This window comes from Rasamsonia byssochlamydoides (genome assembly GCF_041956645.1).
Source record: "Rasamsonia byssochlamydoides strain NRRL 3658 unplaced genomic scaffold VTN77scaffold_24, whole genome shotgun sequence".
Lineage (NCBI taxonomy): Eukaryota > Fungi > Ascomycota > Eurotiomycetes > Eurotiales > Trichocomaceae > Rasamsonia > Rasamsonia byssochlamydoides.
In genome coordinates this window covers 1-22830 of record NW_027192407.1, presented here as the reverse complement: position 1 = coordinate 22830, position 22830 = coordinate 1, and the positions used below count along the sequence as shown (strand labels likewise).

The following is a 22830-nucleotide window of genomic DNA, read 5'->3' as shown; positions in this document are numbered from 1 at the left end:
ACGGGTCTGATTACCTATCTAGCATTGTGCATATAGCATAGCTTGCAAGATTCGTTCATTGACATGAATGGATGGACGAATCGAAATAAATGCACGAAACTAGTATAATTCAACCATGGAAAGAATACCAAAAGAATACCAATACCGTGCCATTCCTCATTCCCAACGATTAATCAAACCAAAGTAATTAACAAACCCCGACTTTACCCAAGCATCGACTAGACTCAATGTTCGATCTCGAATAGCTCGTCCTACCACGTTGGACACACCCTCTTGAGAAACTTCATAAACTTGAAAAACCCCACCGCGTACTCGACATTCCCGTACGGGTCGACCACGCGCTCTGGAAACGCGATGCCCGCGCCGTACAGACCTGGTATGACCTGTCGGTCGGACTGGTCGTAAAACTCGCCCGTGACGTGGTCGAACTCCGGGGCCAGGGGCGTGCCGTTGCGCGTGAGTTTTGGTAGCGGATCCCGCGTGAAGCCGACGGCGTAGACGATATGCGTGCAGGCTGGCAGATGGGTTTCGTAGGCGCTCGCCTCTTTGCCGCCGCTGCAGTCGATCTTCTCGATGAAGCGGCCTGCCTCTGAGCTTGGGAGCTTGCTGTCCTCGAGCTGCTCCCTGGCGAATTTGGCTGCCAGGCCCTTGAGACCGGTGTTGTCCCGCAGGATCCAGCCATCCATGAACTCGGCATACCGAAGCGGGTGACGAGTGAACCACTTCACTCGCAGTTTAGGATGTGTCGACCGTGCGAGATCCACGAAATTCATCAAGGCCACGATGGCACTGTGTGACCCCCCAATCACGGCAACAGTCACGGGCTCCGTCGTGGGAATCACCTGATACAAATCACTGGGCTTCAAAACGGTGTCGAGGTCCAGCCTCTCGATGGATAGCCCCGGAATGGGAAGAGGAAGAATCGTCGGGGACGAGCCGGTACACAGAACGAGTCGGGGAGCGACGATTTCGACGTCTTCCACAGAGTCTTGGCTCCTGACCCGAACCGTCCAGGACGACTGCGCTGCGTAAGCAATCCGACCTATATACACGGAGACATCCAGATCATACTTTATCCCTGAGATCAGCCGCGGTCACAATCCCGCGACACTGGTAAACCTGGTCCATTTTGACCAATCCATCCGTCAGGGCCCGACACATGTCTACAGCATAATGCAGCGAGCAGGTCTCGTTCTGATCAAGCTTGGTCATTGTAGTGAAGGCGTTGGGTGTGGGCGTGCTTCGAACGACATTGCGGAATGGCTGTACCCCGGTGGCATAGGCTTGAAAAAACGATACTTTGGTGTTACTGGTGACATTAGTTGAGTCCAGGTTTCGACAAATGCATCCCGATCATCCAGATTTCATGACTTCAAGGTGATCGAAACGCCGTCCCTGAACGCCTGCCCATGGAGCATACAACTGCATACCTGGGAACCTCACGATATCTCCTATTCACCCGTCCACCATCGAAATATGGGTCAACCCAGGCAATCCTGCCGATCTTCCTTTCCAGCAAGTTTCCCACGGCCGCGATCCCAGCAGGGCCAGCTCCGACGACGACAGCGGCACATCTCTGAGTCATGCTGGCAGTCATTGGTGGACGCAAAGAATCAAGACGGCAAGAGAATGGAGAACGGAACGATATAACCAAAAGAATATAATTTATTGGGTATCTATTTCACAATAGCACGTTCTGGCACAAGACAAAGACATCCGTTGAGAAGTGAGGAGAAGCCTTGCAGATAAGGGGAATCCAATCGGCCGACGCGGCGACGCCTCTTCCCGTCGTTCCTCCCAACAGGCAGTGAAGGCAGTCGACATTGTCGGTGTGCGAGTGATGTCACACTAGCGACAGAAGCCACGGCAGAGCATGCGTGTCCCGGTCGTAGTCCTCGCCTCTCCGCCTTTCTCAAGTCTCAACCCTTGCACCCGCATCTCGATCTCGTCCGGCTGATCAACCAAGCATGTTTCGGAATCAGGACACTGGGAAACAACTTCCTCATCGGATGGTATCGTCGTATTGCGTTGCGTACGCAGCCGTGCCCCACCCGGGCCAAGGCCAAGGCCAGTGACCACCCATGATCCATCGCCTCCCCGAAATCTAGGTCGGGTCCTGAAGGTTGTCGCAGGTTAGAAGCGGGACACATTCGCCTCGCCTCGCCTTGCTTAGATCAGCAGTCGTCAGTGACGGTCAGTCATGTGATGTGCACGAAGCCCACCATGGGGCAAGCCGCAAAGGCCGTCGGAAATCATCGTCGCTGTTGCACAACCCGCCCACGCTGGGCGAGGGTTGCACCCGTCAGTCTCATCCATCGGACATGGTCAATAGCAGCATTCTCGTCCCTTTCTTGGTCGCAAAAAGCACCGTGCTGGTAACGAAAAGATGTTGTGGAAGAGGCCTTCTTTATAGCTCTTCGATTCCCCGGGCGGATCGGGCGTTTTTTAGCGCCGGATCTGCGATTGCGTGATTTACGCCAAGGATGGCGCAAGAAGGCTGCCTCAGGCTGACAGCCGTCTGCCTGATGAATAAGCAACACGGTTATCTATGTAGACTGTACTCTGTACGTATCGGGTATCTACAAGAGAAACTACAATCATTGCATTATTGTGTTAATCAAGCAGCATGTATATTTCCTGTCTACTCTGTACCATGCCTACAGGATTGATCTATCTCATATAATCGACGCAACAACCGAATGGTATCCCACTATGTGTATTCATAAACCAGAGTCATCAAAATGAAAGGCGTATGAAAGATCAATGTATATCTGTTTAAACAGCCCAGAATACCCTCACAGACATCTTCTCAATGTGATTCGACCACCCCCCGAATCGCGCTCGTGCCCAGACGGACACTGCATCCCCGACTTGCATCTCCCGCACCGCTCGGCCATCCAGTGTCGCTCGTCCCCGCCCGTGCTCGAGTTCAATCCTCGCTGCTTCGTCGGAGTCGGGATCGATGCGGTCCCGGTAGTGCCAGACGATATGATGGTCTTGCGTGGTCCTGGTGGCGGTGCGATTCGACTGTAATTTGCTGGACGTGGGCAGAAATGGGCGTTCTGGCTGGAAGGACTGATCTGTCTGCTCTTGACTTCTCGTAGCATTCTCAGTATTCTGAGCGGACTGTTCAGAGTAATTCGGCTGCTTCTGCTGCCCGTCGTTGCTGCTTCTTCCGGACGGAACAATATAAGCGTCGAACCAGGTGTATGATCCCCTGTATGTACCCTTACAACCCTGCTCACCACCCCAGCCCTGGTCGTGAGCGGAGATCGCGAAGACGATTTTGCGACAGGGATGGATGCCCCGGTGGGAGAGTACTCTTGATGGAGACTGAGCATTATTAAAAAAAGAGCATCAGTAAAGTCTCTCAACAACTGCCATCAGAGCATATGCAGCAAAATTCAAAACACCCACCTGCCCTCCCACATCATAGCACAATGGCGGAGTCCGCAAACATTCCCTGTCACCATCCTGCCGGATGGCAATGGGGGTATTTTGGATACTCGTCTCCACGGACGGCCAATACTCCGCCTCATCGACAATCATGTCGACCACTTCGGCGGGCAAGCCTGTGTTCGGAGGACCCAACCATTGTAGGAGGTTGCGCACTCGAAGAACATCATCCACACTTGGGTAGAAAGTGTTCGACTCGTCCGATTGCTGACAATTCAGAGAGGAGAAGCTGCTGCTGCTGCTGATGACAACCTCCGGTTGCCGTTCGAACACTTGCGGCGGGGTACGCGGCAGTATCCAGGGGCCCCGCCCCAAACGGCGCAAACGATCCATATCGTCGTAGGATGCGAGGAAAAGCCAAAAGAGGACGGAGAAAATGATCTCCCAGATCATCGATCTGTCGCCTTTTTACAACGGGGTTATTACACGAACAGCCGTATCAAAAGCCGTATCGCCGACGAAAAGGTGGTGCCTCGTGACCTGGCTCTGCTGGCAGGCTCCAGGCAGCAGCCCGCCCTGGAAAATGTATCCAAGAGCCAACAGCGGATAAGATCACGCTCTGCCGTGTGAATTGTCAATAAGTTAGTGGACGATAACCAGACGATGGACGTACCTGGCACAATTGGATGTGGCCCAGGAACTAATCGATAACCTAATTAGGTAAGTGATAATTATTAAATTAGTGAGTTATTCCAACTACCCCCGCAACGAGTCTGATCTAGTCACACTCTATGCCAGTCGTCAAATAATATGATCCAGAGAACAAAACAGAAATGGAGAGCCAACCGAATGAAACGAGGGGCAAACTCCCCAAAGGACAATCTCTAGACCCTTTGACAAGCTCTACAGATAAACAGATATTCTGAACGTCCAAGATCTGGCATAGTCTGAGCTTGATGTGATCCGATTGATGGAGGCAGAGGACGTCTATCTCGGTATGACGTCGGTGTCTGTGGAGTCCATCCGGCTTGGCCAAGAAAACCAATAGGCGGAATCCATCAGACTACCTGAGCATTGCCTGGGTACAATTTAATATTAATTTTGAATTTACTTTTCACATGCATTTTCTAACATAATCCGCCACCGAATATATTTATTATATTTAGGTGAATTTTCCCCAAGTCTTGAAATGAGGTGGCGGTCGGGGGTTAGCACTGTAATATGTACCCGACTATTTGTTAATTGTCAAACATGGATATCCTGCCTGCTACAAAATAAATACAGATACAGAGCTACTAACACCTAATGTGATTCATCATTTGGCCTTTTTAGGCTTCCCGCCAGCTGCTCGGTATGCCGCCGCACGCCGAGTGCTTCGGTTCTTGGGCTTCCCCTTCTTCGCTCCCCGACTCTTAGTCTTCACCTTAATTCGAGCGCCCTCGGTAGCCCGCTGACCTTCAAAGACAAAAGGCTTGGCGTTATCGCGCTCTTTCAGTTTCGCTGCGCCCGCCCTGCCCAGCAGCTTTCCGGCCCGGCCGTGTAGGGTATGGCGGGCGCCGTCAAGTTGCTGAACATTCTCATGCCTTTCCGTCTCACGCTTCTTCTTCACCTTCTTGGCGCGGACCACGCGAAGCTTGCGCGGCAGCATCGGAGGGAATTTCTTCCCATCCAGCAGCAGTGCTGCCTCCACGTGGTTGGGATCGTAGAACTGCACGTAGGCAAATCCCTTGCCCACCCGTGTTGCGCGATCCCGGACCACGCGAACCGACTCGACGTTTCCTTTGCCCGATTCTTGCTTCTCTCCCGCCCCGGTGTGGGCATTAAAAGTGCGCCAAAGACCCTCCTCGACATCTGCGGAGGCCCGCTTCTTCTTCTTCTTTTTCTTCCTGCCAGATTCCTCATCGTCGTCGTCATCGGGGTCATTCTCCTGGTCGACAAAGTCGAGATTGCCCACAAAGACGCACCTCTTGTGATCTATAGGCGCAGGATGCGCGACGCTGTCAACTCGCAAATGTCGATCGAGTACGATGGTCCCGTTCAGCGCACCGGGGGCTTTCTGGGCCGCCAGGGCCGTGGAATAGACAACATAGGCATTGGTGCTCGGGGTCGTAGCGTCCATAAGCTCTTTGTGCGCATATGCAGCGCGCTTGGGAACACCTGGTTTCGTGGAATAGGCAGTTGAACGGAAACGAATCGACTCGATCTTATGAGGGGGGTCTGATTCGGGTAGGGTGGCCAAGAACGACGAGAGGTGCCTGAGGAGAGTCTTCTTTGCCGACTTGGATTTGATGGCGAGGTTCGAAACGTTGCCTAGGAAGACGGTGCGGTTGGCCTTGTCGATCTCTGCGGCTTCCCGCTCCTTGGATAGAGTCTCGTGAACTGGCGGAGGGCTGTCGTCCTCGTCATCTTCCGAATCTTCGTCTGCAGAAGTCTCATCCTCGCTTGCTTTCCCTTCGATCTTGCGTTTCTTAGCCTTCTCTGCACGACGCTTCTCCGCCTCCTTGAGCTCTTCCCGTGCGATCCGTTGCATATAGGTGTCCTCCAGATTATCCGCAGCCGCTCTCTTGCGTTTCCTGCTGGGTGCATCCTGAGGAGCCTGCCCTTGCAGAGAATCATCTTCACTCTCCCCGTTTCTTTCATCGGGGGCATCTTTCATCTCCTCATCGCCGTCTGTAGACTCGGCTTGCTGTGATTCGTCGCTGTGCTCGTCTTCTTCCTGGTCACTTCCACTTTCCCCTCTGCTCTTTGATTTCAAGGCACCTGACATGGCGGGCTGTGCATTGTACTGTACTGACGGAGTCTTCACTGGGCCAGCCTGCTCAAAGAGAGAGATCAGTCATCAATGCTCATATTTTCTTTGCGAGAGGGATAAAAGGATCAATTCACAAGGACCGTGGAAACATACACTCTTTTCAAAGAGCGACGCCAGTGATGGATTAATTGGAGCATCTTTAGAGAGGAATGACAGCTGGCTCGTCGATTTGGCTGCAACACCGTTGGCCTCTGTGGTTGCTTCGGTTGCTTTGGTTGCTTTCCCGGGGTCATCTCCCTTCTCGGATTTGGCCTTGTGTTTCTTGCCCATTTTGCCTTCTCAGGCTCGATGGACAATTCACCAGCAGCAGCAGAGGTTCAGTCCCGTTGAATAGTTAGAATCGTGGCTGGACTGAAGAATTGATGTACAGCGTCTACGCTTCCCATCAGCCAATTTTTTCTGTGGAGGCTGCAGAAAATCATCCGCGGTCTTGGCATCTGGAGCTCCGGTATCATCACGTGATTCTGCTGATAAGGATCGATAGGACCGCAGCCTCCACAAAAAGGGCTTCTTCCTCAACTAGACGCCTGCAGGTAGTTTTCCAATGGCGGCGCATCTGCGCTTCCCATGCCCTGCAACAATACATCATGAGGGGAACCCTGTAGCGTGACCCATGTTGACGAACACGGGTACTCAGGACTCTGTTGGAACTTGTCCATCTATCCTGGCGGTGATCCGTATGGCGGAAAAACTCTCCTTATCTCCAGCGTGGCATATTGGCTGCTGTACTGATATCCGACGTCGATCAATACCAGTTAGTTTTATTACTGCAAGGAAGTAGAGGTTGACTCATAATCACTACGAAGAAGTTGACTATTGCTGTCTGACTGATTCGTCCTGGCTGAGAGCCGACGACGTCAGACCCGCCACCAGGACGGACAAAGACGCATCCGGGGCATGTCTCCAGTGCATCACGTGACAGAGGCCAGGCATGGCGATTGTCGGATCGGACAAAGATCGGCCCTGGCTGAAAAGCGAGGGCGGTGAGAACCTGCCTGGATGTGATAGGTGGAATGGCACGTGCCCAATGTGTTAGACGAATCATGAGCCGTGTTCATCACAAACAGGTTGGTAAGGCGGGCAGAAAAAGTCGCAGCGAGGCCAGTCGCCGTACCGCCCGCCCAAAACTGCTTGCAGACCCAGCGCCCAGTCACCGGCAAGTGTGCAGCGCTGCTCTCACCCAGGAACCGTTCGCCTGTTGTCCGTCACCTGGTCCTCCTCCGCCGCCAGAACACAGCCCAAGGCAACGAACGACTGCTATCTGACGGCCTGCACAATCCCCTTACTTATCCTTGGCCTCTTCCAATAATATACATTTCTTGCGTACTGCGTTTGCACTCTGCTTTTGCGCCTCGCCTTCGTCTCTCCGCCTTCGGGAGCTCCCTCGACTTGCGATCTCCAATGCTCTCCGTCCTTCTGCGACCTGACACCGTCACATTGCCTACCCCGTGAACTCCTCCACCGTTGTTAGCGTCGCACATCGAAATCCTCCTCACTTACCCAGCACCATCTCTCCGACGGACCTCGTCGTGGTCCGCTTGGCGTTTTCTCAGACCTCGTCCCGGCGGGGGGATGCTGGTGGTGTGATCGTCCCTCTCAGATCCGTCGCGAAGGAGAGGTGCCGGTCAAATCACCCACCGCGGACGGCGCATTGCTGAACGGTACGTCTGTCCATGTACTGTGATCCCCAAAATCCTGATGGTCACCGGATTGCTTCGTAGCCTCGTGGGAGAGCCCGTGGGCGAAAATTCTGGGGCAGCTCGCTAGGGAAAAGGTCTCCAGGTGGTCGAGACTGAAGCAATCCCACCCCGTCTTTCTCTCATTGATCCTTCTTCACTCTAAACAGCTTCTCCATGACTCGATGAGTTTCAACTTGTTTCCTGTTCTACAGAATGTTCTAACAGTCCTTATCTTCTAACAGGCTTTAAACCTGGCGTCCGCTCGTACATCGACCCTCCCGTTTTTCCCTCCTCATCTCTTGTTCCCACAATCCCCTCTAGAGTTGCACCGTGCACTACTATAAGCAAATTATCCCCCCTCTATCTCAACGGTGATAAACGACCATACTCAAGTTCAGATGGAGGTTACCGACAGCAATGAGTCAGCTGCCGGCGGGCCTGGCCCGACAGTTGACCCTCCTATCTCCAATGGCGGTCCGAATATTCTCATCGATGACCCTCTGGACGACGATGGCCGTTCCAGCAGCCTGAGCGAAATTGATGACGTCTCAGAGCATGAGCCGTCCGATGACGAGTCTCTGAAGCAGGAAAGGGGACCGGCGGAGATCGACTCTGAAGCGGAGACAGAACGGATTGAGGATTCCCCCCACACCATCCGCTCTAGAAGAGATATAGTCGTGACCGCGGGACGTTTCGAAGCCAGTCCCAGCAAGCTGGCCCAGTCGACCACGTATGATGACATTGAGGATGAAGAAGAACATGACGTGGAAGAGACCCCCAGCAAGGCGCGACGAACTTCTAAGAGTAACGGTCTGGCGGAAGAGGCAGAAGAGACGCCTGCGCCCGAAGATTCGGAAAAGTTGCCGTCGCCGCCGGATGTTGCGGGCAAGAAGCGCAAACGTCTGCAGGCCGCGGATGACCTGGACACGGAACCGGGTGATGAGGAGCCTTTGCGAAAGCGCAGGGGCTCAGTCAAGAGCGATCTTGGCGAAGAAGTCGCAGCGGAAAGCCTTCTGTCGCGCGAGGCGACGGAAGATGTGACCAAGCCGACCGACACGTCCCACAATGGGACCCCTGCAGACGATACACAGGATCTGGATGTGCCAGCAGCCCCGACTCGGGCCAAGAAAGGCAAGAAGGGCAAGCGAAAAGGGAAAAAGGTCAAAGAAGTGGATGAAGAAACAGAGAACGGCGGTGCAGTTGACGCGGGAACCGAAGGTGCCGCAGAGGACCAGCTCCACGAGGATGAGGAGGCAGGTGAGGTAGCAGAGGAGGGAGACGACGTGGATGCCGCCGCCAAGTCTGAGGAAGAGTGTAAGTGTTTCTCATCGCATGCAGCTTGCTCCCTTGCCAGTCACTAACACATCGCAGTGGCCAAGAAGATCGCGGCCATGGAGGCGCTGTCTGTCCTAGAAAAGGAATTTGCAACCTTGCGCGACAAGTAAGTGTCGATCGATTTGCCTTAGGCATTCCATGTGTGGTTGCTCACTGTTTATAGAATCTACGACGAGAGGATTGCAAAGCTTGATCGGGAACTGGAACAGCTCACCGGCCCTGAACCAACACACCCAGAGTACCTTCGCCAACTGGAATGCGTGAAAAATTACCGTGATCAGAAGATCAAATATGAGCGTACCTTGTTCCGGTACCGCCTCCAGTCGCTCCTCAACAGGAGCCTGGCAGAGCGTGCCCAAATTCACAGCACCTACTTCCAGCGGATTCGGGATGCCCGGGAGAGGCATTCTGCTGCCGTGAGCAAGCAGTTCTATGCCATCCAGCACGATCGCTTTAAAACCGAAGACTTCAGCCCCCATCACTACATTCCCTTTCCCACCCGACGGTCACAGCAAATTGCCCAGCAGCAGGCATACAATCAAGAAGTCTCAGTCATGGCTGGAGTTGCGAAGTATGTGGGGTTCCCGGCGGCGCCGACGTTGGAAGGTGCCCGCCCATCGGAAATCGAAGAGGATATGGAGAAGATGGGGGTAAGTTTGTCATTTCAGAGAATTTGCCGGAGATGGGAGGAACTAACAGATGGCCTTGGCAGATCTCGATGGATCCCCGACCTCCTCTGGGGTCTGGTCCTGGGATTCCGCGGAGTGGCATGTCCGGCTTGTCATCGCGCACCACCACCGCGGAAGAAGCATTCCTTGAGCGAAACCCATGGGCCAACCCGCAGTATGCGCTCCACCATCAACAGACACACCAACAGCCAAGTGTTACCTCCAATCCGACCTTCGCGACGCCAGCAGCACAGAAACGGGTGGTCGACATCAATGCTCCCAACGGGTCCGCATCCACCATTGCCGAGAACTCCTCCGCCGCCAACACGCCGTACGGCACGGAACAGGACCCGCGTTCGCACGGAACCGGGCAATTCAGCAGTGTTGATTACGATACCATCGACCGCAAGACGGGATTCCGGTCCCAAAGTTCATCTCCGCTGGATGTGCGCAAACCACAGCCCGCATCGGGTCATTTCCTCGACAGTAGCAGGCAGATGCCAAGCGGGCAGGACGCCTCGCGTAATACGGTCTACTCTCCTCCGTCGCGACTGGGGTTGTTCGGCGCGTCCAAACGAGAATCATCGCCCCCGATGCCAAAGTCTCTCAACACGATGCATCCGTCACAGGGCATTGCGACGAGCGCAGGTTCCAGCCGGATGGTAGCGCGATGACAGGTGACACCTGCTACTTCCCTGTTGTCGAAACGCGATGAACGCCATGTTTGGATGTAAATTTTTCTTATTCTTTCTTTCCATTGCTGGCATGGTCTGAATTGCTTTCATCATCATGTTGTTCCTCTTCTCCTCTGTCAACCCTGTTTCAATACGCCAGATCTTGTACGTACATCCTCGTCGCTTGGGAGTCTTGGACCTGGGATTTTGATTTCATTTCGCGACATACATCGGCTCGGCTATTGGTCTGGTCTGGTCTGGTCTGGTCTCTCAGTCTCACTTCACTCATCTGCTAGCAGTCCCTTTTTTCGATTCATTCGATCCCTAATAACCTTCCCTTCCCAGCCAAGGCCAAGTTTGTTGCAAGTGTGCGCATGTATGTATGTATCTGTGTGTTGTGTTGTGTGTTTTGTGTAACTGTGTAACTGTGTAATTGACATGGAGAACAAATAATGCATGGCATTGCATTGCATTGCATTGCATGGCATTGCTGGCTGGCATGTATACGGGTGTACTGTACATACAACAGAGTCATCTATCTATCTACAATAAATACCACTGGCTTTGTTTCAGTTTTCTTCCTTGCTTTTTTTTTTCAGTTTCTCCTTTTCTGGTTGCATCTCATCGTTCTGTATGTATGTACGTACGTATATATGTTTGGTGGGTTCGTGCATTGGTCAGTTGGCTTTTTGTTTTCAATCCACTCCATTCACGATCATCATCATCAGTATCGTCGTCGTCGTCGTCGTCATTGTCATCTTGCAGCTAAACCCTTCGATAAGTAACCTCGTGTGTTATACATACATACATGCAATTTCTCAACAAGTACAGTACAGTACCAGCATAGTCCAGGGGAAGATCAATCACAATAGTATATATTATATCATACCTAGGTAGGTTATGTAGTAATTGTTTGTTTGTTCAATGGACATAGACATGGCAGTGGTAATGGCGACAGCAAAATAAATCAATAAAAAAGCGCGTATGTGCCTCAGGCAATTAATTTCATTAACCTGATTATGTATTCTTAGGCAGAGATCAAGAAAATAAGGTAGTAAGTAGTACCTGTAATAAATAGTAACTGTCAAGAACTCACTCAACATTTGGATCTGAAATGTTTTAGATATCTCTATTGGGGAAAATAAATGTCAGCTTTCCGTCAAGGATGAATAACTAATACCTGCGTGGATGTCATCGGAGATCAATATATTGTTCGTTAACGAAACGGAGGTCACTAATGCAATAGGCACGCCATCGACGGATAGAAGCTGATTCATACTGTTCAAGAAGAAACCGAAGAAACCGAAGAAAATGCTAATATGTTGCAGTCCACAGGTAAGGATGCATATTCACAATCATCAAAGACCTTTTCTTTTCTCAGGCGAGACAAAACACATCAATCATCAGTCATCATCATAATCATAATCATCATCATCAGAATCGTAATCCGAGTTAAATGCCCGTTTAACCAACGCTGTCAACGGTGTCCCCTCATTCTTCTTCTTCTTCTTCTCCCCCTTCAGAATACGGTACTGCTTCCAGAGAAGCTTCTTCGGAGCCCAGGTCGTATACGGCTGGTCTCCTCCATGGTCGTCGAAAAGCAGGTTTCGCACCGTCTCAATCGCCGTCAGAATCCACTCGAAGTCCACGCCCATGACATCATCCAGGTTGCCCAGCGTGATGGTCTCCATGTCCGTCGCCAGTCTTTTCGCGAGACCGTGGAAATTGCGCTCCCGGATGAACTTGGTCAGGTCTGCGTCGGGGAGTTCTGCGTCTGCGTCTGCGTCGGCGAACACGCAGTGGCGGATCAGGGCGAGCATTTCGTCCTGGTCCAGCGAGTGATTGTGGCAGATTCGTGCGAGGAGGAGAGAGGTCGGGCAGTCGTTGTGGTAGGCTTGGCCGATGAGGACTCTTGCATAGGCCTCTTCTTCCAGCTGCAGCTGCTCGTGGATCGCTCGCCAGAACTGTCGATGCCAGGGGTCGGAGATAGCAGCAGCAGCAGCTTCATTCTCCTGGTCTCCCACATCTTTATTCTTCTCAGAGAGATATTCCTTCGGGAGGTATTTCTCATAGCGAGTAAACACCGCAACCTTCTGCAGGTTGACGACCTCATCATTCAGCCGTCTCTTCGCCTTGTCAGAGAACAAGAGGTTCAGGGGACGGCCCTGCCCATCCCGCTGAAACGCATGCTCATATTCCCGGATGCTCGCAATGAGCCCCGGCTTCGTCTTGCGTATATATTCCTCCGTGTACTCGCCGGGATATCGGAGCAAGTCGAACAAAACATGACAATTCTGCAGATAGAAGTCCTCAGCGCGTTGTCGCGCGGGGGACAGTGCCGACGGTCTGTAACGCGGATTCGACCGTAGCGAGCGGATGGATTCGATTCGCTCTTCGACGTGTCTTGCGTCTGATGAGTCCCCGATGTCGGGAAGCGCCGTGGGCGGATCGATGTAGATTATTTCGGTGAAGTCGTCGACGGTGTCATCCAGAAGGACGACGACAGGAGGTGGGCTGGATGCCATATCACCACCTCTGGTGATTATTGTTGGTCTTATTATCAATATAAGCGATTGCAGAATGAATGGTCGTTCGATAATTCTATGTTTGATGCTGAATAGAATAGATGAGATGAGATGGAAATTTAGCACCTGACAAGCAAGCAAGCAAGCAACAAAGGTGCTAAGATCTGATCTTTCGTCCTTGCTGTTGAGTCATAACTCGAGTGACGTTGTACCTATCATTAATACTAGACTAATAAAGACAGCTCAACATCGATTACCTAGGTAGGTACTCTGTTGGCAACGGGCGTATTGATTAGTGGCAGCCACTAGCTGTCTGCCATGTATGACAGTGGACACAGTGCAGTGCATTGCTGGTTCGACACCAATTTTTGGACCAGGGTGGGACATGCCCCGTGTGAGTCTTAGATGAAGACTATATATAGAAATTTAGGCTTTTTCTTAAAAGATATCTTCTAAATAGATTCATTTGCTAACGTTATTTGTTTATATGTGTAAATTTACAGTACTGGTGTGGAGATATATAGTTAAGGTACAAATTCGGCTTGTGATTATCATTTCCTTTTTGGAAACATCTCAGGTTTCCGGGGAGGATAGACGCAAGCAAGCAACATCTAACTACCAATTTCACTACCTAGTCAAAATGTGGAGAACCAGCGAAGACGATCGTGGATCGTGGCAATAAATAGGCCTGTTTCCATTTCACTCAAAGATATACTGTACTGTACAGTAAAATGAAATGAGGTTCTGAATCAGATCATCTCGATGGCGGATGGGAGTGGAGTGGAGATGAGTGGTGAGTTTTCCGATTCTCCTTCCTTCTCCTTCATCTCATCTTCATCTTCACCTTCATCACTCTGGATATAGAAGGATTCTCTCGGCAAGGTTGTAATTGCTGTCAAGTCAACCAACTCCCTGCAGTTCCTGTTTTACCGCTGCATGGGAGGAAAACGATGATGGTATCAACATATGGCGCAGCGAGACAATTCCAAACCATCTTTTTTCATAGTCCCTGTGTTGATGAAACCGATATTCTCCGACAGCACGCATAAACTCCGTTTCCATCAAGTTCGCTCAATGAATAACTTCCCAAGTCGGATGTATTTGATAGTTTATCTCTGATGATAGTTCGAGGCATTCCGTTCGAAGGTCTATTTCTGTTCCTGCTTCGGCGCGGCTGGCGCTTCCGGCACCTTGATATCCGAGAAGTCTTCCTGGCCGACCGCACGGATCGTGTATGCGTCTGTAGATACAGAAATTAGCAAAATCGAAACTAGAATAGACAATTGATGCGAATCAAATGACGAAAACTGAACCACGTACAGACACCGATACAGAACGCGCACAGTCCGAGGCCGGTCACTGCATTCTTGAAGAGATACGGCCGACGCGCACGGATCAGGGCCGCTCCGGCGCGGTAGTCCTTGCCGTAGTAGGAGGAATTGAATCTGCGGAGTGAAACAGTACGTTAATCGAAATATTCGAGAAAGCGGAGAAACATCTCGGACGGAGCTATCATAGACAAACGAGGGGAGAGGGAAATGCTATTTCGAACGTACATCCCAGATGGCATTTCGACGATCACAACCAAACGAGTGTGATGGATCTCCGAGACTGCGGTTGCAGGTCGACAGATGGATGATCGGAGAGAATGATATTGATAGCAAATGTGCTCAGACTCGACCGGCTTGGCATCATGTGCCGTGTGGCGGTGCAAGTGCAGCTCACAGCTCGAACGATCTATCGCTCCGCCATTTGAGGCTACTGATCTCTCGTCATTTATTCAAGCAGCTTCCCTTATCTACCTTCCTATATGATCATCCTGAATGGAGTGTTCCGCAAGAGCTTCTGGCTGCAGGCATTCACTGGTGTGGCGGTGCAGCTCCTGATTGGCTCACACGCAGCTGTTTTGTCACAGGCCGATCAACTTGCTTCCCTTCATCGCCCATCGAGCTCTGTACCCGAAGACCACATGCCTGCGTAGTCCTCGACGCTCTTTACCGCCTGCTTCGCTTCTTTTTCTCGCCTGTTTTATTTGATCTCTTTACTTTCATGCTTCCTCGATAGTTCGCAATTGTCACAGCCGATCTCAATCTGACGTTTCAGCTCGCCTCACGCGTCTGTCAGCTCGATCTGTACCACCTGCCACGCGCTGTAGACTTGACCACTTCTGTTCTCGAACAGCTGCGCACAGAGACGAAGAATCAGTTTTGTCTCGGGGCAGGAGGTTCCTAACCACGCCAGCCTCCGAGCTGCCATGGCTCTACCGACCAACAACATCAAAGAGCAGCTGGCCCAGCTCGAGGCAGCCCGCAACCTCGTGCTGGGCGATGCCGCCCTCTATCCGCAAGTCGTGCAAGGCATCCTGCCCATTATCGGAGTGAATGCGCGTCTAGAACTGCGACGGTGGGGAGCCGAGTTTCTGGCAGAGACATTTGCAAGCCCCGCGCTGGCCGCGGCCCAGAAGGAACAGCTCGCAGGGACAGTACTGCCGACTCTACGGGAGCTTCTGGAACACGCTGGGGAGGATACAGCTGTGGTCAAGAGTGTGGTACAGACTGCTGCAAGTCTCTATCCACATGTTTTCAGGCAGATGTAGGTGATTGTTGCTTGTGATGCGTGAACCCAATAGGCCCCTCGTAGAATCCATCGGAGTAGTGCCGGTCATGATGCAATTCTAACATATGATATCTACAGCATCCGCCACCCGGACAATAGATCAATATGGGAGCTGATGACCGCTATCAAACACAATATCCTGCAGAGATGGGACGCCGCACCGTACCCGGTGAAAGTCTGCTGCATCAAGTTTGTCCAGAAGGTCGTCCACATTCAAACGCCTGGAACGATATCGGATCCTAGAGTATGTTCCCAAGATCTGTACGAGTTGCTACTACGTATTAACGCATTCTAGCGACCGGAGCAAAATGAAACCTCCCTGTCCATCGTTCCCCGAAACCATGCCGTTCTTGCGATACCGAATTTAGAAGCAGAAGCGTCCGGTCTGCTCGATCGGCTCTTGACGGTCCTTCTGGATAACTCAGAGTATGGCATTCCCTCACCATGTGAGACGAAATACTGATCGAACTAGTGATGCGATTCTAGTGAACGCGACCCTGAACTGCCTTGCGGTCCTGATTCGAACGCGCCAGTCCATCGCCCACAAGATCATCGATTCGATCCTGAATTTCAACCCCCTGAAACAGTTAAACGCCCCCATGACCCCGACCCTTCGCGTGAGCCTCAAATCGATGGAGCGCACAACCCGGGCGGTACTGGTCAATGTGTTGAAGAGGTGTGTGAGCTGGATATATGGATGGTTCTGGTTATACTGACGGATACGATAGAAACCCGAACCACCCCCTTGCCGGGCGAATGCAGCAGTACATTGATCGGATGGCGCAATCGCGCTTGGATATGCTCGATGACTCGTCCCGGAAGCGCGGGTTGCCTGCGGAGCCGACAGACGGGTTGGACAATGCGAAGCGGCAAAGACTTGATACCGAAACTCCTCCCCTTCTCAAAATCCCTCCCCTCCCCGAGGGTCCGATAAGTTATGCTCAGCTTTACACCCTTACGGAGGATGTTGGCCTCTCGTCGTTCGATGTCAAACAACTGCCTGCCGATCTTGTCGTTAAAATCACGGTCCCTGTTCTTACGCGCGTTGATCCCAATCTCTTGAATCAAGCTATTGAAGTACGTATGCGAGCTGACGGTTATACTGAACATTGTGCTAATCTCAAACTAGGCTATTCGTTGTCGCTATCAAACTCTGAGCGCACGGCAAGCTGCGCAGGCACAGGCGCCGCCCGCAGAAGAAGAAGAGGATGAATACGAGCCCGAGTACCAGCCCATGGATGTGCCGGACAATATCTCTACACAAGCAGAGACGGTTTCTGCGGAAGTATCTGACCTGCAGCCGGACCTGGTGTCGCTAGGGCCGTTTGTGCTGCCGCAGCCGCCTCCACTGACGGAAGAAGAGGCTGCGGACCTTGGTCGCAGCACAGTCGAAAGAGTCTTTGGAATGGTCACCTCTATGCCTCCAAAACCAGTGAAAGGTGCAAATCAACAACGACTGGGGTTTGCACGACTGGCTGGCAGCACGTTTGATCGAGATGCGTGGGTGACTCTGCTTACTAGGCTCGCCACGAGAGCGTCTGCTGGGCTGGAAGCGGGTGATGGACATATCAAGACCGAGAACGGACTATCTAAGCGCAAACCCGCCATCTCCGATACGATTCGGGAGATGTTGTATCGCTACATCCTGGAGGACTTCCGATCGAGGATGAACATTGGCATTGCATGGCTGAACGAAGAGTGGTACAACGACCGGATACAGCTCAAATTTGCGGCTTCGCATCGCGAGGGCGACGAAGAGGTGTCGGTGCCGTTGCATTATGATCACTGGGTGTTGCGGTTGCTCGATGGAATCCTGCCGTATCTTGACGCCCGGGACAAGGTCCTCATCCGGTTTCTGAGCGAAATCCCGGAGATGACGATCTCGATTGTTGGGCGAGTCAAGAGCTTGGCGCGGGATCCGGAGCGCGTGAACTTGTGTGTGCAGGCTTTACTGTAGGTGTTGGACGTCCTGAGGAAGAAAGCAGGCTGACTGACTCTTTCAGGTATCTTGTTATGTTCCGACCGCCGGCGAGGGACATGTGTCTGGATGCGCTGGAAGACATATATCACACATGTAAGTTGCGTTCTGTATTAATGGCATATGAACAGGTCTGACACAATACAACAGACGAAGAAGCACGCCCCGCGGCAGGCAAGGTCCTCGCCAAATGGCGACCACAGGTGGTTGAGCAGCAGCAGCAGCAGCAACCGCAAACACAACCAGACTCCACCCAAACCAGCACCGGCACCAATGGCGTCAACGAGACCACTACCACCATGTCCGATAGCACCGCCGAGTCTCGATCTCAAACTGGGACTCCTACCGTCCAGCAGGAGGTCGGCCCTGCAGCGGGCTAGGCTAAATTCTAATTCGGGACGGACATGTTCATCTTGCTGTACAATACCATAAGACCTGCTACGAATTACGTACACAGCACACCTCGTTATTCTGTATACTATCTATCCGAGTTTGAGTAGTTAGTTAGTTAGCATAGACCTGATCAGCATCATGTCAGGCTTAGATAGAGCATAGTCCTATCTATCTACATACAAACGAGGATCTCGAGATTGGATGACATCGTCCGTCACTCCTGCTGGCAAAGAACTGCCATGGATGTGGCTATATATCTCCCTTCCTTTGTCTTTTCTTTCCCTCGGAGCCTATCCCTAAACGTAATAAAAACAAGTGCTCTCACCCGTGATGCAAGCATGTACCCGAAACAAACGAAGGAGATGGAAACTAGTGTGACCATGTTGATTTTTTGGGGTCAAAACCAGCCTGTTTCGTTATTTTCTCCATCTTTTCTAATCATCACTGTTTCTTATGTTCTACTCGGAGTTCTAGTACTAGTTCTAGTCCAAATTCAGCTGTACATACTCTCGTTTCCATCGACAAGTAGGTTACTATAGCCTAGCTAAAAAGAAGGATAATAGAAAGGGTAATTCTAAAAAAAAAAGGTATATTATATAAAGAATGTCTATAATGGCTATAACAGTTATAGCTAAACCCCTAAAAGGGAAAAAAGAGAAGGAAAAGAAGACAGGGCAGGAGCTGAAGAAAGAAAGAGGAAGAAGAGAATAAAAAAGAAGATAAAGAAGATAAAGAAGACGCAGAAAAAAAAAAGAAGAATGAGTTATAACCACCTTGCTAACCATTATGAATGGGCAAATCTAGGTTATAATTAAGGTACTAGAGATAACTAAGTTCTAAGCTAAAGCTATAATAGTTATTATTCTAAATCCTTTATTAGTATAATAAGGTCTATATAATAGCTGTACGGAAAATTATAATAGCTAGTACCAGTATCTCGGTTAATATAATAGGTATTATCAGTACCCGCTGTTAGTGAGATTATTAGACCATCAAAGAAGGAGTAAAAGAAGAGAAGAAGAGGGTTTATAATTGTATGTACTGTACAGCTGTAACTAATCTATTCACCAAGGTCCTTACTCACACGAACCAAGCCAGGTTCTATCAAGATGATAAATGCTCTCACACACATATTCCGCCAACTCCGTATAAGCACATAACCTAACTTTACCACCCAATAAGTTACATACATACTTGTACATGGTCCAAGGCTTCAGCCTTATCTGTTTGAGCGGGATCCCTTATTTGACAAGACCCGCCCACGCCGCCTCAATCTCTTTAAGGTCTGCTTCCTTCAGGTCGACGAATCTAGTCTTCGCTCTCTGGAAGAACCCGTGAAATCTCTTCGCGCCGGGGCCAGCAAAGAGCACTTTGACCGTTGGTCGTCCCAGGCTCTCAAAGTGGACCAGGGTCGTGAGGTGGATGAAGAACCGGTCCCACACCTGGCTGAGTTGACCATCCGCTTGTTCTCGTAAAAGATCATGGCATCCATCGATCACGAGGAACAGGGTCGGGGTCGGGGTCTGTTTGTCCTTGGGCCGCATGGCAAACACCAACTCGGTGAGCCTCGCCCACACCTCCAGATCTGTCCGCTCACGGATTATGCAGTCCTTCCACTTGGCGTTGTCGAAGTAGCGGTGCTGGTCGATCAGCTGCATCATGAGATTCATCGTGAAAGCTTTCGGAGTCAGGATCCCTTTCCAGCTGCGCCGCTGCAGAGTGCAGAAAAACACCAGGGGGATGATTCCGCTGTTGTTGTTGTTGTTGTTGTTGTCGTTGTCGCTGCTGGCCTTTTCGAGCAAAGGCCGCACCAGTTGCGCGGACACAAAAGAGGCGCCGGAGACAGGAGGAAAGTACCCGTTCTCATAAGGTATCTTCCCCTTGGGCGAGTTCAGGTTATGGTCGCTTCCTCCGCTGAGGACCAAGATGTTTGACTCCGGATCCTGAAGCCAACTCTGGATTTCATCACGGTTCGTCAGGGACAGAACTCGCTCCTTAACCCTCCTGTCGATGTCCTCCTGCCCGGAGGAGACGTTGGTAAGGTTATCACAGAACTCCTTGACGACATCTGGCTTGTAATTATGGGAGTTGAGAACGTCCTCCCGCGAGGGTGCTGAGCGTATTATTGCTGACTTCTCCGGTTCCTTCTTCTTATCCTGTCGAGCTATACGCAAGCAAGCAAGTAAGCGATCGTCCTATTCTTCCACTCACCGTGCTGATCCATTACTACTTACTTGAGTCGCTCATCTTGCTTACTCAGCAAGTTTTAGGTATATACCTTCCCTCCTAATACTCGAAGGATACTCGGTAATCCCTGAATCTGGAACCTTGCTTGACCTTGACCTTGACCTTTCCAAAATAAAATAAAAATAAAGCTTTGATATTGATATATCTAGGAGGATATGATATGATCTGACCGAATAAATGAAGGAACCCCTCAAGTCTGTACCGTCGGTACCATATGTATATGATGGATATGGGTAGAAGAAAAAGAAATAACTAAGAAATCTGTCCCTTCCGCGTCCATTATATCCTGCTTCCCATTTTCCGTTTCTGACTAAACCTTGATAAAATTGACTCAAATTGGCTATTTCTTGACTGTTCTTGGACTGTGTCACTTTGACTCCTGTATATGTGTCACCATGCTCGCTCCCGTCACTGTTCGGCGAGCGGTAAATAACTACATACTCGACTTTTGAAAGGGAATTAAAGAATGAAGAATAAAAGAAAAATGAAAAATTAAATGAAATCAGTAGCAATATCAATATAAAAATTGGCGTCTTAGAGCAGCGAATTCGGCTCCGTTCCGTTTTTTGTTTTTCATTCATGATAAAGTAAATAAATAAGCAAGACAAGGAACCAAATAAATTCAAAAATTTCTATTCTTCGTATCGAACCAGCTGGGTAAGTGGCTACCTAGGTAGATAGGTAGGTAGTTGCCAGATTGAAATGAAATAAAATGATTTTTGTAAAGACGTCTCTACTGTACCCTCAAGGTCGTCAAAAAAAAATTAGAAAAGAAAACAAAGAAAGAATAGTAGGATAAGAATAGTAGGAAGTAAAGGAGGAAGGACATTGTTGATTGAGGATTATTTTATTATTCGTTCTACTTTCTGACCATCTCCTACCTGCCTGCCCGTCTGTGTTTTCATCGACAAATCAATCAATTCCCCCAATAGGTAATACCTGTACCTGTATCTAGTATCCAGTATGAGGACCTGCTCACAATTTCGTCCAAAATATATACACATGTACCGCCTAACACGTGCGTGTGTCTGTTATTAACTATTTATTGTTTGTCTCCTTTGACTAATATCTTCATACTGACTCTGAATTGAAGAGAGTACCTACATAACCTACCTACCTACCTACCTATCTATCTATGTACACGGCGGGTACGTATGTACAGTACCGTTGCGAGGTGAGAATAGGCAATCTATCAGAGTAGAAGCCCTAGCCCTGGGCCCTATGCCCTAAGTCGGTATCGCCCCATGGTCAGTGTTCATTTTGCGATCCTGCCATTGACGTGGACACAACCATATCTGAATTCTGCGACCAAATTATTGCTGTAAGTTAAATTAATATGATGCATTGACATGAAAAGACCATTATTGATTGCGTTCTATCCCGTGAGATCAGATCGCCTCGATAGGCGATCGATACGATGAACCTTAGAACCATGCGGGGAGGGCACCATGATTGGTCAATGGACTACTCACGCGACGATGGAATGAGGGGGTTCTTGAGATACTTACCTACCTGGGTAGATGGTTCTCTTCGGCAAGATGCGCTGTGTCACGCACTGTGTAGACAGGCAGCAAGTAAAAAGAAAAGGTACACCATGTTCCTGGATATGTGTAACTTACATTAACCACGGACTGCTCTTCAACTTCTGTCTATATATATAGACCTCATGGATTTGTTTAATTAAGAGTGGAATTCCCAAGACTTTATTTTAATATAAAAGAGAACGAGAGTACAATACACGTGAATTAGGCACATCATACACATCGTAGTTTCCTACCATGACTTCCCCCAAGCCAATCGTCCTCCACCTAGGCGAATCGATCAAGTATAACCTCGACCTCTACAAACGCTTCGCCGCTCAGTTCACCATCATCCGGCCGACAGTCGAGGAACGGCAACGCGACGCCTTTATCGCCGCACTGAAGGAACACCGCTGGGGAGACTTCGACGCCATCCTCCGCCCCTTCTGGAATACGGGCGGCGAGATGGGACGCTGGGATCGCGAGCTGGTGCCGCTGCTGCCCGCGTCGGTCAAGGTGTTTGCCAGTGCGGGAGCGGGGTTCGATTGGGCGGATGTCGATGTTCTTGCTGAGCATGGTTCGTATCTCCCTTTCCCTCTTCTAGTTATGTGGATGGTTTATGTTGAGTTGAAGCCTTAGGAATCCTCTACTGCAACGGCGCAGCAGCCTCCTCCGAAGCCGTCGCCGACACAGCCATCTTCCATATCCTCGCTGTCTTCCGGAACTTCACCTGGTCGCAGCTCGCAGCGCGATCCGGCGATCCGGAGCAGTGGCTGGACGCACATAGACACACCTCGCTTACCTCGTGGAACCCGCGGGGCCGGTCTCTGGGCATCATCGGCCTGGGCAACATCGGCTATACTATTGCCCAGAAGGCCTACCTCGGCTTCGGCATGAAGATCTACTACCATCGTCCCCGCTTGCGAGTAAAGAGTACTGCCTCAGTCTTCTCAGCATCAAATTGGACTGCATTGGCCTGTCCCCAGG

The 22830-nt window shown here is 50.7% G+C and overlaps 9 protein-coding genes across 9 annotated transcripts; 3 read left to right on the top strand and 6 right to left on the bottom strand.

Annotated features, from left to right (window-relative positions):
- Positions 1–251: 251 nt before the first annotated feature.
- VTN77DRAFT_3412 (uncharacterized protein) lies at positions 252–1585 on the bottom strand (the record flags this gene model as incomplete). The annotated part of the gene is made up of 3 exons (XM_069419358.1): positions 252–1019; positions 1072–1309; positions 1431–1585. The coding sequence occupies 3 exons, from the start codon at positions 1583–1585 to the stop codon at positions 252–254; spliced, it is 1161 nt and encodes a 386-aa protein (XP_069278436.1).
- Positions 1586–2775: 1190 nt separating this feature from the next.
- On the bottom strand, positions 2776–3849 carry VTN77DRAFT_3411 (uncharacterized protein; the record flags this gene model as incomplete). The annotated part of the gene is made up of 2 exons (XM_069419357.1): positions 2776–3333; positions 3418–3849. The coding sequence occupies 2 exons, from the start codon at positions 3847–3849 to the stop codon at positions 2776–2778; spliced, it is 990 nt and encodes a 329-aa protein (XP_069278435.1).
- An 862-nt stretch (positions 3850–4711) lies between these two features.
- VTN77DRAFT_3410 (uncharacterized protein) lies at positions 4712–6478 on the bottom strand (the record flags this gene model as incomplete). The annotated part of the gene is made up of 2 exons (XM_069419356.1): positions 4712–6211; positions 6302–6478. The coding sequence occupies 2 exons, from the start codon at positions 6476–6478 to the stop codon at positions 4712–4714; spliced, it is 1677 nt and encodes a 558-aa protein (XP_069278434.1).
- A 1807-nt stretch (positions 6479–8285) lies between these two features.
- Positions 8286–10564, top strand: VTN77DRAFT_3409 (uncharacterized protein; the record flags this gene model as incomplete). Its single annotated transcript, XM_069419354.1, has 4 exons — positions 8286–9201; positions 9259–9328; positions 9386–9872; positions 9935–10564. 4 exons carry the CDS (start codon positions 8286–8288, stop codon positions 10562–10564), a joined length of 2103 nt encoding a protein of 700 aa, XP_069278433.1.
- A 1403-nt stretch (positions 10565–11967) lies between these two features.
- On the bottom strand, positions 11968–13089 carry VTN77DRAFT_3408 (uncharacterized protein; the record flags this gene model as incomplete). The annotated part of the gene is made up of 1 exon (XM_069419353.1): positions 11968–13089. The coding sequence occupies one exon, from the start codon at positions 13087–13089 to the stop codon at positions 11968–11970; it is 1122 nt and encodes a 373-aa protein (XP_069278432.1).
- Positions 13090–14237: 1148 nt separating this feature from the next.
- On the bottom strand, positions 14238–14659 carry VTN77DRAFT_3407 (uncharacterized protein; the record flags this gene model as incomplete). Its single annotated transcript, XM_069419352.1, has 3 exons — positions 14238–14329; positions 14410–14534; positions 14646–14659. 3 exons carry the CDS (start codon positions 14657–14659, stop codon positions 14238–14240), a joined length of 231 nt encoding a protein of 76 aa, XP_069278431.1.
- A 684-nt stretch (positions 14660–15343) lies between these two features.
- VTN77DRAFT_3406 (uncharacterized protein) lies at positions 15344–18063 on the top strand (the record flags this gene model as incomplete). The annotated part of the gene is made up of 8 exons (XM_069419351.1): positions 15344–15681; positions 15784–15949; positions 16001–16131; positions 16178–16381; positions 16434–16782; positions 16835–17658; positions 17709–17779; positions 17834–18063. 8 exons carry the CDS (start codon positions 15344–15346, stop codon positions 18061–18063), a joined length of 2313 nt encoding a protein of 770 aa, XP_069278430.1.
- A 1254-nt stretch (positions 18064–19317) lies between these two features.
- On the bottom strand, positions 19318–20323 carry VTN77DRAFT_3405 (uncharacterized protein; the record flags this gene model as incomplete). The annotated part of the gene is made up of 2 exons (XM_069419350.1): positions 19318–20240; positions 20311–20323. The coding sequence occupies 2 exons, from the start codon at positions 20321–20323 to the stop codon at positions 19318–19320; spliced, it is 936 nt and encodes a 311-aa protein (XP_069278429.1).
- Positions 20324–22101: 1778 nt separating this feature from the next.
- On the top strand, positions 22102–22740 carry VTN77DRAFT_3404 (uncharacterized protein; the record flags this gene model as incomplete). The annotated part of the gene is made up of 3 exons (XM_069419349.1): positions 22102–22420; positions 22483–22666; positions 22716–22740. 3 exons carry the CDS (start codon positions 22102–22104, stop codon positions 22738–22740), a joined length of 528 nt encoding a protein of 175 aa, XP_069278428.1.
- Between the last annotated feature and the right edge of the window lie 90 nt (positions 22741–22830).